This window comes from Athene noctua, chromosome 35 (assembly GCF_965140245.1).
Source record: "Athene noctua chromosome 35, bAthNoc1.hap1.1, whole genome shotgun sequence".
Lineage (NCBI taxonomy): Eukaryota > Metazoa > Chordata > Aves > Strigiformes > Strigidae > Athene > Athene noctua.
In genome coordinates, this window is record NC_134071.1 from 805934 (window position 1) to 819235 (window position 13302).

The following is a 13302-nucleotide window of genomic DNA, read 5'->3' on the forward strand; positions in this document are numbered from 1 at the left end:
CCCCCCAATTTATTTTTTTTTTCCCCTTGCCCCCCCCCCGCCTGCATTTTCCTTCCCCCACCCCTCGCTGCCAGCACAAAGGGGGCGCCCAGGGGTTGTTTGCTCTCGTGTGTGTGTGTGTCCCCCCCCTCAATAAAGCATTGTACCCAGGGTCTCTCTGTAGACATTGCACCTGGAGCCTCTTCCCTGCATCCATGTCGCGGCCCCCCCCCCCCCAAAAAAAAAAAAAAAAATATATAAACCCCCCCGCTTTGTGTCCTGGCACTTGTTTGTTCTGCTCCTAGGGGGGGTCGTGGGGGGACACACGTGGATTTGGGGGGATTGGAGCTGGGGGGGGGGGTGGTTGGGGCTGGACTCGGGGCTTTGGGGTGTGTGTGTGGGGGGGATTTTTGAGGGGGGGGGTCGATCCCGCGGCTTTTTTGGGGCCCCCGGTTAGTTTTTGGGGGGGGATTGGAAGGGCGGAGTTTAGGACCCGGGGGAACGGTGGCTCTGTAGCCCCGCCCAAACGGGTTAGCCACGCCCTTGGTTCCACCCCTCTCCTGGCGGCCGCCTCACCGCGCAGGCGCGTAGAACCCGGAAGCGGCTCACCTGGGCGCCGCCATATTGTGCCCGCTCCCTTCCGTCCGGCCCGGCGGCGGCGGGAGGAGGAGGAGGAGGAGGAGGAGGAGGAGGAGGAGGAGGAAGACGACGAAGAAGAAGAAGAAGAAGAAGCAGCAGCAGCGGAGGAAGCGGCGGCGGGGCCCGGCCTGGCGGCTCCAGCCATGTCCGAGACCTACGGTGGGTCGAATTGGAGGGCCTGGCAATGGGGTGTCGGGTTTGGGGGGCCCTGTGGGGGCTGGGGACCCTCTGGGGGGTTATATAGGGGGTCTGGGGGGGTCTGTGTGGGATGTGGGCCCTATAGGGGGTCTGGGGGGGTTATATAGGGGATGTGGGGGGGCCTGTGTGGGATGGGGGGGTGTTTGGGGGGGTCTGTGTGGGATGTGGGCCCTATAGGGGGTCTGGGGGGGTTATATAGGGGATGTGGGGGGGCCTGTGTGGGATGGGGGGGTGTTTGGGGGGGTCTGTGTGGGATGTGGGCCCTATAGGGGGTCTGGGGGGGTTATATAGGGGATGTGGGGGGGCCTGTGTGGGATGGGGGGTGTTTGGGGGGGTCTGTGTGGGATGGGGGCCCTATAGCGGGTTTGGGGGGCCCGTGTGGGATGGAGAGACCTTTTGGGGGGGGTCTCTGTGGGATGGGGGGGTGTCTGGGGGGCCCTATAGCGGGTCTGGGGGGGCCTGTGTGGGATGGGGGGGGTGTTTGGGGGGGGCCTGTGTGGAATGGGGGCCCTCTAAGGGGTCTGGGGGGGCCCTGTGTAGGATGGGGGGGGCGTTTGGGGGGGTGTCTGTGGCATGGGGGGTGTTTGAGGGGGTCTGTGTGGGATGGGGGGGTGTTGGGGGGGCCCTATAGGGGGTTTGGGAGCCTGTGTGGGAGGGGAACGTGTTTTGGGGGGGCGCCTGTGTGGGATGGGGGGGTGTCTGGGGGTCTCTGCGTGGAATGGGGGGCTCTTTGGGTGGGCTTGTGTGGGATGGGGGCCCTCTAGGGGGTGTGGGGGCCCCTGTGTGGGAGGGGGGGGATTTGGGGTGGGCTGTGTGAGATGGGGGCCCTATAGAAAGGGGGGCGGGTGCCTGTGTGTGAGGTGGGGGGCTTTGTGGGGCCATATAAGGGATCTGGGGGGGCTCTGTGCGATGGGGGGGCACTGGGGGGCTCTATGGGGGCTCTGTGCAATGGGGGGGGGCTCTGGGGGGCCCTATAGGGGCTCTGTGCGATTTGGGGGGCTTTTTGATATGGGGGGGCTCTGTGGGGCTCTGTAGGGGCTCTGTGGGATGGGGGGGGCTCTGCGGGGCCTTATAGGGGCTCTGTGATATGGGGGGGGGCCTCTGGGGGGCCGTATAGGGGCTCTGCGATTTGGGGGGCTCTGTAGGGGCTCTGTGATATGGGGGGGGGCTCTGCGATTTGGGGGGCTCTGTAGGGGCTCTGTGATATGGGGGGGGCTCTGGGGGGCCCTATAGGGGCTCTGTTCGATTTGGGGGGGCTTTTTGATATGGGGGGGCTCTGTGGGGCTCTATAGGGGCTCTGTGGGATGGGGGGGCTCTGGGGGGCCCTATAGGGGCTCTGTGATATGGGGGGGGGCGCTCTGGGGGGCTCTATAGGGGCTCTGTGCGATTTGGGGGGGCTCTGTGGGGCTCTATAGGGGCTCTGTGGGATGAGGGGGCTCTGGGGGGCTCTGTAGGGGCTCTGTGATATGGGGGGGGGCGCTCTGGGGGGCCCTATAGGGGCTCTGTGCGATGGGGGGGGCCCTTTCACCACCTCCCACTTCCACGCAGCACCCGAGAGCTTAAAAAAGTTGGTTTTTTTTGGGGGGGGGGGCGATTTCTGCCATATTTGGCGTGGAAGGCGGGGGGGGGAGCAGAGGCGAGAAATCTCTTCCCCAAGGTCACCCCGTGCACCCGCGGCGGCCAAAACACGGCGGTTTTGTTTTAATTTTTCAGATTTTCTCTTCAAATTCCTCGTGATAGGGAGCGCCGGCACGGGAAGTCCTGCCTCCTCCACCAATTCATCGAAAATAAGTGTAAATTGGGGGGTTTTGGGGGGGTTTTATTCCTTTCCGGATGCGATTTGTCCCTCGGGTTGCTGGAAAACTCCGCCAAAATATTTATTTTTGTGGTCGGAAAAAAAAAAAAAAATCTTAAAAATTCTTTTTTTTTTTCTTGGTGGCGTTTCGCAGCCACGATGCTTCGCCCGGGCGCGGCACCAGAAAAAAAAAAAATAAAATCTTTTGTGAAAACCACCAAAACATAAAACGCTGGGAGTTTGTGGAGTTTTGGGTTTTTTTTGCTGAAATTTTGTTTAAAAAAAAAAGAAAAAAAAAAAAAAAAGGATGGGAGCTGGTTAATTAAAAGTGAAATGGTTTTAATTAGGTGACTCCTCCTCCTCGTCCGTGTGTTGCCCAAACGGGCTCGTAACGAGTTTCCCTTCGCTGGGGAGAGGGGTGGAAATAATTTGGGGAAAAAAATTGGGGTTTTTTGGGCCCTTTTCTCTTGGTTTGCAGTCAAACAAGACTCGAACCACACGATCGGGGTGGAATTTGGCTCCAAAGTCGTTAACGTCGGCGGGAAGACGGTGAAGCTGCAGATCTGGGACACGGCCGGGCAGGAGAGGTTCAGGTACCCACCGGCCACCGGGGGCTTTTTTTTTTAAAAAAAATAATAAAAAAAATAAAATTAAAAATTCTTTTCTGAAATGGAAGCGGGCGCTTGCTCCAGTGGAAGGACCCGACTTGCTCTGATTGGTCAGAGGGGGCGCTTGGTCTCCTCCTCCTCTGTAACCATGTGGAAAAACGGTTTAAAAAAAAGTTTAAAAAGGCGTTTAAAAAGTTGTTAAAAAACCCGCTTAAAATATCGTTAAAAAATCGTTTAAAAAACGGTTTAAAATTGTTTTTAAAAAGAGGTTTAAAAAATCGTTTAAAAAGTTTAAAAAATTGTCTAAAGAAATGTTTAAAAAAATCGTTTGGAAAACCCTGGTTTAAAAAAATCGTTTGGAAAACCCTGGTTTAAAAAAATCGTTTGGAAAAACCCTGGTTTAAAAAAATCGTTTGGAAAAACCCTGGTTTAAAAAAATCGTTTGGAAAAACCCTGGTTTAAAAAAATCGTTTGGAAAAACCCTGGTTTAAAAAAATCGTTGAAAAAAACCCTGGTTTAAAAAATCGTTGAAAAAAACCCTGGTTTAAAAAAATCGTTGAAAAAACCCTGGTTTAAAAAAATCGTTGAAAAAAACCCTGGTTTAAAAAAATCGTTGAAAAAACCCTGGTTTAAAAAAATCGTTGAAAAAAACCCTGGTTTAAAAAAATCGTTGAAAAAAACCCTGGTTTAAAAAAATCGTTGAAAAAAACCCCGGTTTAAAAAAATCGTTGAAAAAAACCCCGGTTTAAAAAAATCGTTGAAAAAAACCCTGGTTTAAAAAAATCGTTGAAAAAAACCCTGGTTTAAAAAAATCGTTGAAAAAAACCCTGGTTTAAAAAAATCGTTGAAAAAAACCCTGGTTTAAAAAAATCGTTGAAAAAAACCCTGGTTTAAAAAAATCGTTGAAAAAAACCCTGGTTTAAAAAAATCGTTGAAAAAAACCCCGGTTTAAAAAAATCGTTGAAAAAAACCGTTGAAAAAAACCCTGGTTTAAAAAAACCGTTGAAAAAAACCCCGGTTTAAAAAAATCGTTGAAAAAAACCGTTGAAAAAAACCCTGGTTTAAAAAAATCGTTGAAAAAAACCCCGGTTTAAAAAAATCGTTGAAAAAAAACGTTGAAAAAAACCCCGGTTTAAAAAAATCGTTGAAAAAAACCCCGGTTTAAAAAAATCGTTGAAAAAAACCCCGGTTTAAAAAAATCGTTGAAAAAAACCCCGGTTTAAAAAAATCGTTGAAAAAAACCCCGGTTTAAAAAAATCGTTGAAAAAAACCGTTGAAAAAAACCCTGGTTTAAAAAAACCGTTGAAAAAAACCCCGGTTTAAAAAAATCGTTGGAAACAACACCCGGTTTAAAAAAAATCGTTGGAAACAACACCCGGTTTAAAAAAAATCGTTGGAAACAACACCCGGTTTAAAAAAAAACGTTGGAAACAACACCCGGTTTAAAAAAAAATCGTTGGAAACAACACCCGGTTTAAAAAAAAATCGTTGGAAACAACACCCGGTTTAAAAAAAAATCGTTGGAAACAACACCCGGTTTAAAAAAAAATCGTTGGAAACAACACCCGGTTTAAAAAAAAATCGTTGGAAACAACACCCGGTTTAAAAAAAAATCGTTGGAAACAACACCCGGTTTAAAAAAAAATCGTTGGAAACAACACCCGGTTTAAAAAAAAATCGTTGGAAACAACACCCGGTTTAAAAAAAAATCGTTGGAAACAACACCCGGTTTAAAAAAAAATCGTTGGAAACAACACCCGGTTTAAAAAAAAATCGTTGGAAACAACACCCGGTTTAAAAAAAAATCGTTGGAAACAACACCCGGTTTAAAAAAAAATCGTTGGAAACAACACCCGGTTTAAAAAAAAATCGTTGGAAACAACACCCGGTTTAAAAAAAAATCGTTGGAAACAACACCCGGTTTAAAAAAAAATCGTTGGAAACAACACCCGGTTTAAAAAAAAATCGTTGGAAACAACACCCGGTTTAAAAAAAAATCGTTGGAAACAACACCCGGTTTAAAAAAAAATCGTTGGAAACAACACCCGGTTTAAAAAAAAATCGTTGGAAACAACACCCGGTTTAAAAAAAAATCGTTGGAAACAACACCCGGTTTAAAAAAAAATCGTTGGAAACAACACCCGGTTTAAAAAAAAATCGTTGGAAACAACACCCGGTTTAAAAAAAAATCGTTGGAAACAACACCCGGTTTAAAAAAAAATCGTTGGAAACAACACCCGGTTTAAAAAAAAATCGTTGGAAACAACACCCGGTTTAAAAAAAAATCGTTGGAAACAACACCCGGTTTAAAAAAAAATCGTTGGAAACAACACCCGGTTTAAAAAAAAATCGTTGGAAACAACACCCGGTTTAAAAAAAATCGTTGGAAAAAACACCCGGTTTAAAAAAAATAACATTTAAGAATCTTTCAAGAAGTTCGTTAACAAATTTTAAGAATCGTTCAAAAAGTCTTCAAAACGATCGAACGGGTAATTAAACAGGCAATTAATCAAACGGGCGATTAAACGGGCGATTAAACGATCGAACGGGTAATTAAACAGGCAATTAATCAAACGGGCTATTAAACGGGTGACGATCGATCAAATGGGTGATTAAATGATCAAATGGGCAGTTAAACGGGCGATTAAACGATCAAACGGGCGATCCAAGGGGCGATTAAACGATCCAAGGGGCGATTAAACAATCGAACGGGCAATCCAAGGGGCAATTAAACGATTGGGCGATCCAAGGGGCGATTAAACGATCCAAGGGGCGATTAAATGATCAAATGGACAATCCAAGGGGCAATTAAACGATCCAAGGGGCGATTAAACGTTCGAACGGGCGATCCAAGGGGCGATTAACCGATCCAAGGGGCGATTAACCGATCCAAGGGGCGATCCAACCACAATATTTTCCCCCCGCTCAAGCCGAGGCTCCTAAAATCACCACGTCGGTGCCCGCTGGGGGGGACACCCCCTCCCTCCCTCCCCCTTCCCAGCCACACTCCCCACACCAGGGACCCCCCCAATTTTCAATATTTTTTTTTTAATTTTTTAGAAATGTTTTAAATTTTTTTTAGAAATGTTTTAGATAATTTTTTTGGAAATGTTTTAAATTTTTTTTTTTGAAATGTTTTAAGTTTTTTTTTTTTAAATGTTTTAAATTTTTTTTTTAGAAATGTTTTAGATTTTTTTTGGAAATGTTTTAATTTTTTTTGGAAATGTTTTAGATAACTTTTTTAGAAATGTTTTAGATTTTTTTTTTGGAAATGTTTTAGATTTTTTTTTTTGTGGAAACGTTTTAGATTTTTTTTTTGTGGAAACGTTTTAGATTTTTTTTTTGTGGAAACGTTTTAGATTTTTTTGTGGAAACGTTTTAGAATTTTTTTTGTGGAAACGTTTTAGATTTTTTTTTTGTGGAAACGTTTTAGATTTTTTTTTTGTGGAAATGTTTTAGATTTTTCTTTTTTTGTGGAAATGTTTTAGATTTTTTTTTTTGTGGAAATGTTTTAATTTTTTTTTTGGAAATGTTTTAGATTTTTTTTTTTTGGAAATGTTTTAGATATTTTTTTTGTGGAAATGTTTTAGATTTTATTTTTGTGGAAATGTTTTAGATATTTTTTTTTTTGTGGAAATGTTTTAGATATTTTTTTTTTTTGTGAAAATGTTTTAGATTTTTTTTTTTTGTGGAAATGTTTTAGATATTTTTTTTTTGTGGAAATGTTTTAGATAATTTTTTTTTTTTGTGGAAATGTTTTAGATAATTTTTTTTTTTTGTGGAAATGTTTTAGATAATTTTTTTTTTTGTGGAAATGTTTTAGATAATTTTTTTTTTTGTGGAAATGTTTTAGATAATTTTTTTTTTTTGTGGAAATGTTTTAGATAATTTTTTTTTTTTGTGGAAATGTTTTAGATAATTTTTTTTTTTTGTGGAAATGTTTTAGATAATTTTTTTTTTTTGTGGAAATGTTTTAGATAATTTTTTTTTTTTGTGGAAATGTTTTAGATAATTTTTTTTTTTTTGTGGAAATGTTTTAGATTATTTTTTTTTTTTAATTTTTTAAAAATTCTTTTTTTCCCCAACTCCACTCTTCCTCCCCCCTTCAGGTCAGTGACCCGTAGCTACTACCGAGGCGCCGCCGGGGCGTTGCTGGTTTACGACATCACCAGGTGAGTCTTGATTTTGGAGGGGGGGGCGTGCCGTCATTTTCTCCATTTTTGGGGGGAAAATAATACTTTTTTTTTTTTTTTTCTAGCCGAGAGACCTACAACGCGTTGACCAACTGGTTGACCGACGCCCGCACCCTGGCGAGCCCCAACATCGTCATCATCCTCTGCGGGAACAAAAAGGATTTAGACGCCGAGCGGGAGGTGACGTTCCTGGAGGCTTCACGTTTTGCTCAGGAAAACGGTGAGAGGGGAGGGTGGGAGGGGGGCTGTAATGAAGGTAATTAAGAGGGGTAATTAATGAGTTTGGATGTGGCGGAGCAGAGTTGATGTTCCTGGAGACCAGCGCCCTGACGGGGGAGAACGTGGAGGAGGCGTTTTTGAAATGCGCCAGAACCATCTTGAATAAGATTGAGTCGGGTACGGGGGGTAACTGGGGGGTAACTGGGAGGCACTGGGAGCCCTAAAAATGGGCTGGGGGGGGGTTGGGGCGGTTTTGGGGCTCTTTGGGGTGGTTTTGGGGCTGGGTTTGGGGCAGTTTTGGGGCTGGGTTTGGGGCAGTTTTGGGGCTGGGTTTGGGGCAGATTTGGGGCTGGGTTTGGGGCAGTTTTGGGGCTGGGTTTGGGGCAGTTTTGGGGCTGGGTTTGGGGGCAGTTTTGGGGCTGGGTTTGGGGCAGTTTTGGGGCTGGGTTTGGGGCAGTTTTGGGGCTGGGTTTGGGGCAGTTTTGGGGCTGGGTTTGGGGGAGTTTTGGGGCTGGGTTTGGGGCAGTTTTGGGGCTGGGTTTGGGGGAGTTTTGGGGCTGGGTTTGGGGCAGTTTTGGGGCTGGGTTTGGGGGCAGATTTGGGGCTGGGTTTGGGGCAGTTTTGGGGCTGGGTTTGGGGCAGTTTTGGGGCTGGGTTTGGGGCAGTTTTGGGGCTGGGTTTGGGGCAGTTTTGGGGCTGGGTTTGGGGGCAGATTTGGGGCTGGGTTTGGGGGCAGTTTTGGGGCTGGGTTTGGGGGCAGATTTGGGGCTGGGTTTGGGGGCAGATTTGGGGCTGGGTTTGGGGCAGATTTGGGGCTGGGTTTGGGGGCAGTTTTGGGGCTGGGTTTGGGGGCAGATTTGGGGCTGGGTTTGGGGGCAGTTTTGGGGCTGGGTTTGGGGCAGTTTTGGGGCTGGGTTTGGGGCAGATTTGGGGCTGGGTTTGGGGGCAGATTTGGGGCTGGGTTTGGGGCAGATTTGGGGCTGGCTTTGGGGGAGATTTGGGGCTGGGTTTGGGGGCAGTTTTGGGGCTGGGTTTGGGGGCAGATTTGGGGCTGGTTTTGGGGGCAGGTTTGGGGCAGTTTTGGGGCTGGGTTTGGGGCAGTTTTGGGGCTGGGTTTGGGGGCAGATTTGGGGCTGGGTTTGGGGCAGTTTTGGGGCTGGGTTTGGGGGCAGATTTGGGGCTGGGTTTGGGGGCAGATTTGGGGCTGGTTTGGGGGCAGATTTGGGGCTGGGTTTGGGGCAGTTTTGGGGCTGGGTTTGGGGCAGTTTTGGGGCTGGGTTTGGGGGCAGTTTTGGGGCTGGGTTTGGGGGCAGTTTTGGGGCTGGGTTTGGGGGCAGTTTTGGGGCTGGGTTGGGGGCAGTTTTGGGGCTGGGTTTGGGGCAGTTTTGGGGCTGGGTTTGGGGCAGTTTTGGGGCTGGGTTTGGGGCAGTTTTGGGGCTGGGTTTGGGGCAGTTTTGGGGCTGGGTTTGGGGCAGTTTTGGGGCTGGGTTTGGGGGCAGTTTTGGGGCTGGGTTTGGGGCAGTTTTGGGGCTGGGTTTGGGGCAGTTTTGGGGCTGGGTTTGGGGCAGTTTTGGGGCTGGGTTTGGGGCAGTTTTGGGGCTGGGTTTGGGGCAGTTTTGGGGCTGGGTTTGGGGCAGTTTGGGGGCTGGGTTTGGGGGCAGTTTTGGGGCTGGGTTTGGGGCAGTTTTGGGGCTGGGTTTGGGGGCAGTTTTGGGGCTGGGTTTGGGGCAGTTTTGGGGCTGGGTTTGGGGCAGATTTGGGGCTCTTTGGGGCAGTTTTGGGGCTGGGTTTGGGGCAGATTTGGGGCTCTTTGGGGCAGTTTTGGGGCTGGGTTTGGGGCAGTTTTGGGGCTGGGTTTGGGGCAGTTTTGGGGCTGGGTTTGGGGCAGTTTTGGGGCTGGGTTTGGGGCAGTTTTGGGGCTGGGTTTGGGGCAGTTTTGGGGCTGGGTTTGGGGGCAGTTTTGGGGCTGGGTTTGGGGCAGATTTGGGGCTCTTTGGGGCAGTTTTGGGGCTGGGTTTGGGGCAGATTTGGGGCTCTTTGGGGCAGTTTTGGGGCTGGGTTTGGGGGCAGTTTTGGGGCTGGGTTTGGGGCAGTTTTGGGGCTGGGTTTGGGGCAGTTTTGGGGCTGGGTTTGGGGCAGTTTTGGGGCTGGGTTTGGGGGCAGATTTGGGGCTGGTTTTGGGGCAGTTTTGGGGCTGGGTTTGGGGGCAGTTTTGGGGCTGGGTTTGGGGCAGTTTTGGGGCTGGGTTTGGGGCAGTTTTGGGGCTGGGTTTGGGGCAGTTTTGGGGCTGGGTTTGGGGGCAGTTTTGGGGCTGGGTTTGGGGCAGTTTTGGGGCTGGGTTTGGGGCAGTTTGGGGCTGGGTTTTGGGGCAGTTTTGGGGCTGGGTTTGGGGCAGTTTTGGGGCTTTGGGGCAGTTTTGGGGCTGGGTTTGGGGGCAGTTTTGGGGCTGGGTTTGGGGGCAGTTTTGGGGCGGTTTTGGGGCTGTTTATAGGGCGTTTTGGGGGCAGTTTTGGGGGCTCTTTGGGGCGGTTTGGGGGGTTTTGTGTCTTTTTGGGGCAGTTTTGGGGCTCTGGGGCTGGTTTGGGGGCAGTTTGAGGCATTTTGGGGGACTCTTTGGGGCTGTTTTGGGCTCTGGGGGCAGTTTGGGGGCAGTTTTGAGGCATTTTGGGGGGCTCTGGGGCGGTTTTAGGGCGGTTTGGGAGCTCTGGGGCTGTTTTTGGGGCAATTTGGGGGGCTCTTTGGGGCAGTTTTGAGGCGTTTGGGGGCTTTTGGGGGGGTTCGCGTGGTTTTGGGGCTGTTTTTAGGGCGCTTTAGGGGCAGTTTGGGGGCTCTGGGGCAGTTTGGGGCGGTTTCGGGGCAGTTTGGGGCAGGTTTGAGGCATTTTGGGGGCTGATTTGGGGGGCTCTGGGGGGGTTTTGGCTGTTTGGGGGGGCTTGGGGCAGTTTGGGGGGGTTGGGGCTCTTTGGGGCTGGTTTTGGGGCAGTTTTGGGGGGGTTGGGGGCAGTTTTGGGGGGTTGGGGGCAGTTTTGAGGGGGTTGGGGGCAGTTTTGAGGCGTTTTGGGGCTGATTTGGGGGGGTCGGGGCAGTTTGGGGGCTGCTGGGGGGGTCGGGATGGTTTTAGGGCTGTTGAGGGGCTTTTCGGGGGGGGTGGGGGCTGGTTTGGGGCAATTCGGGGGGGTTGGGGGCAGTTTTGGGATCGGGGGGTCATTTGTGTTCAAGGTCGGGTTTTGGTGGCTTTAGGGGGGGTGGTTTGGATTTGCCTTCGGGGGGGGGGTGTCCTTTGGCTTTTTTTTTTTTTTTAATTTTTTTTTAAATTTTTTTTCCTTTTTTTTAAAAAAATTTTTTTAAATTTTTTTTCCTTTTTTTTAATTTTTTTTCCTTTATTTTTTTTCCTTTATTTTTTTTTTTTCCTTTTTTTTAATTTTTTTCCTTTTTTTTATTTTTTTTCCTTTTTTTCCTTTTTTTTTAATTTTTTTTCCTTTATTTTTTTTCCTTTATTTTTTTTCCTTTATTTTTTTTCCTTTATTTTTTTTTCCTTTATTTTTTTTTCCTTTATTTTTTTTTCTTTATTTTTTTTTCCTTTTTTTTTTAATTTTTTTTTAAATTTTTTTTCCTTTTTTTTAAAAAAATTTTTTTTTAATTTTTTTTCCTTTTTTTAAATTTTTTTTCCTTTATTTTTTTTCCTTTTTTTTTTATTTTTTTTCCTTTTTTTTAAAATTTTTTTCCTTTTTTTTATTTTTTTTCCTTTTTTTTCCTTTATTTTTTTATTTTTTTTTTCCTTTATTTTTTTTTCCTTTATTTTTTTCCTTTATTTTTTTTCCTTTATTTTTTCTTCCTTTATTTTTTCTTCCTTTATTTTTTCTTCCTTTATTTTTTTTTTCCTTTATTTTTTTTTCCTTTATTTTTTTTTTCCTTTATTTTTTTTTTCCTTTATTTTTTTCCTTTATTTTTTTTTTCCTTTATTTTTTTTTTTTTTTCCTTTTTTTTTTTTTTTTTAAATTTTTTTTTGCCCCCCCCCGCAGGAGAACTGGACCCAGAGCGAATGGGCTCGGGCATCCAGTACGGCGACGCCTCCCTCCGCCAACTGCGGCAACCGCGGGGGGGGCAGCCCAGAACCGGCAGCAGTGCAGCTGCTGAACCCCCCAGGTGAGCCCCCCCCATCCCAAAATAACCAATGAGTGAGTGAGAGGGGGGGGGCACAGCACTGCACACCCCCCCCCCAAACTCAAACATCGCTCCAAAATTATTTTTTTTTTTTTTTTTTTTTAATATTTTTTCCCCCCCCCACCAGGACCACGTGCCTCGCCGAGCGCCCCCCCCTCATCTCTAACTCCCCACAACCCTTTGCCCCCCCCCTCACCGAAGAAGCCCCCCCGGGACTCTCAAGTTTACCTCCGTGGCAACCGCCTTGTTTTTGATTGTATTGGACCCAGGTGGCTTCTGCTCGTGTGTGTGCCCCCCCCCCATTTGCCCCCCCCCCCCATTTGCCCCCCCCTCGTTGCTACTAGCCCAGTGGGCTACTATGTGTGTGTGCCCCCCCCCACCCCGAGCAGGTGTTATTTAAAGAAAAACAAAAAAACCTCAACCCCCTAAAACGCAGCATTTTGGGGAGGGGGGGGGGGCAGCCCCCCCCCCCCCAAAAAAATCTCTGTGAGGAGATTTTGGGGGGCAGCCCCCCCCTCCCTAAAAAATCTCCGTGAGGAGATTTTTTTTTTGGGGGGGGTGTGTTATTTTGCCTTTTTTAATTATTTTTTTTGTGGGGGGGTGTTAATTTGCCTTTTTTAATTAATTTTTTTTTTTTTTTTTTTTTGGCGGGGGGGGGTCTCCTTTTTTTGCATTTCCACTTTAATTCCCCCCCCCCCCCTCAATGAGACAAAAATTTATTTATTTTTTTTCGAGGGGCGGGGTGATGGCAAATCCTCTGTCATAATTTTTTTTCGGGGGGGGGACACACGCACACACACACGCACGATGCTTTTTGCCCCCCCCCCCCCTCTCTCCCTGCAGCATGAGCCTTTTGGGGTGAGGGGGTGTCTCTCTGTGCCCCCCCCCATTCAGCTCCGTCCGCTCACCCCCAATTTTTTTTTTTTTTTTTTTGAGGGGGGGCGCGAGGGGATGGGGGGGGTTGTGGGTTTATTTTATTTTTTTTCTGCTTCTCTATGTTATTTATTGCACTTGGGGGGGTGAAGGGAGGGAAAGGGGGGGCGGGCAGTGCCGTGTCCCTTTTTTTTTTTTTTTGTGGGGGGGGGTGTTTGTTTTTTTTTTTTTTTCTCTGAAAAAATTCCAAAAAAACCCTTAAAACACACAAAAAAAAATCAAATTTCCGGATTGTGAAAATGTCATTCTCGTATATAAAATATTAATGTTTTCCAGCACGTGGCTCTGCTTTTTTTTTTTTTTGGGGGGGGGGGAGAGTGTGGAAAAAAAAAGCTGTGACCCCCCCACACTTTTTTTTCCAGGAAACTGTTAAGATTTACACCCCCCCCCCGCCCTTCCCCTTTGTTTTTTTTTTTTTAATCTTTTTTATGTCGTAATATCGGCGGGGGGGTGGATTGGTTTGTGAGTGTGGCCCCCCCCGGAAAAAAAAAAAAAAAATCAACCCGGTGGGGGGGGGCACTGGGGTTGATTATTAAACTTATCCCGCAGTGGGGGGGGCTGTCAGTGAAGGGCC

The 13302-nt window shown here is 47.4% G+C and overlaps 1 protein-coding gene across 1 annotated transcript; it reads left to right on the forward strand.

Annotated features, from left to right (window-relative positions):
* Positions 1 to 761: 761 nt before the first annotated feature.
* Positions 762 to 12115, forward strand: LOC141972743 (ras-related protein Rab-4B-like). The gene is given in 9 exon segments (XM_074930703.1): positions 762 to 777; positions 2530 to 2565; positions 2568 to 2609; positions 3090 to 3204; positions 7329 to 7391; positions 7478 to 7632; positions 7713 to 7808; positions 11654 to 11777; positions 11923 to 12115. Coding segments are annotated over 9 exon segments (774 nt in total). The 3' UTR covers positions 12050 to 12115.
* Positions 12116 to 13302: the final 1187 nt, after the last annotated feature.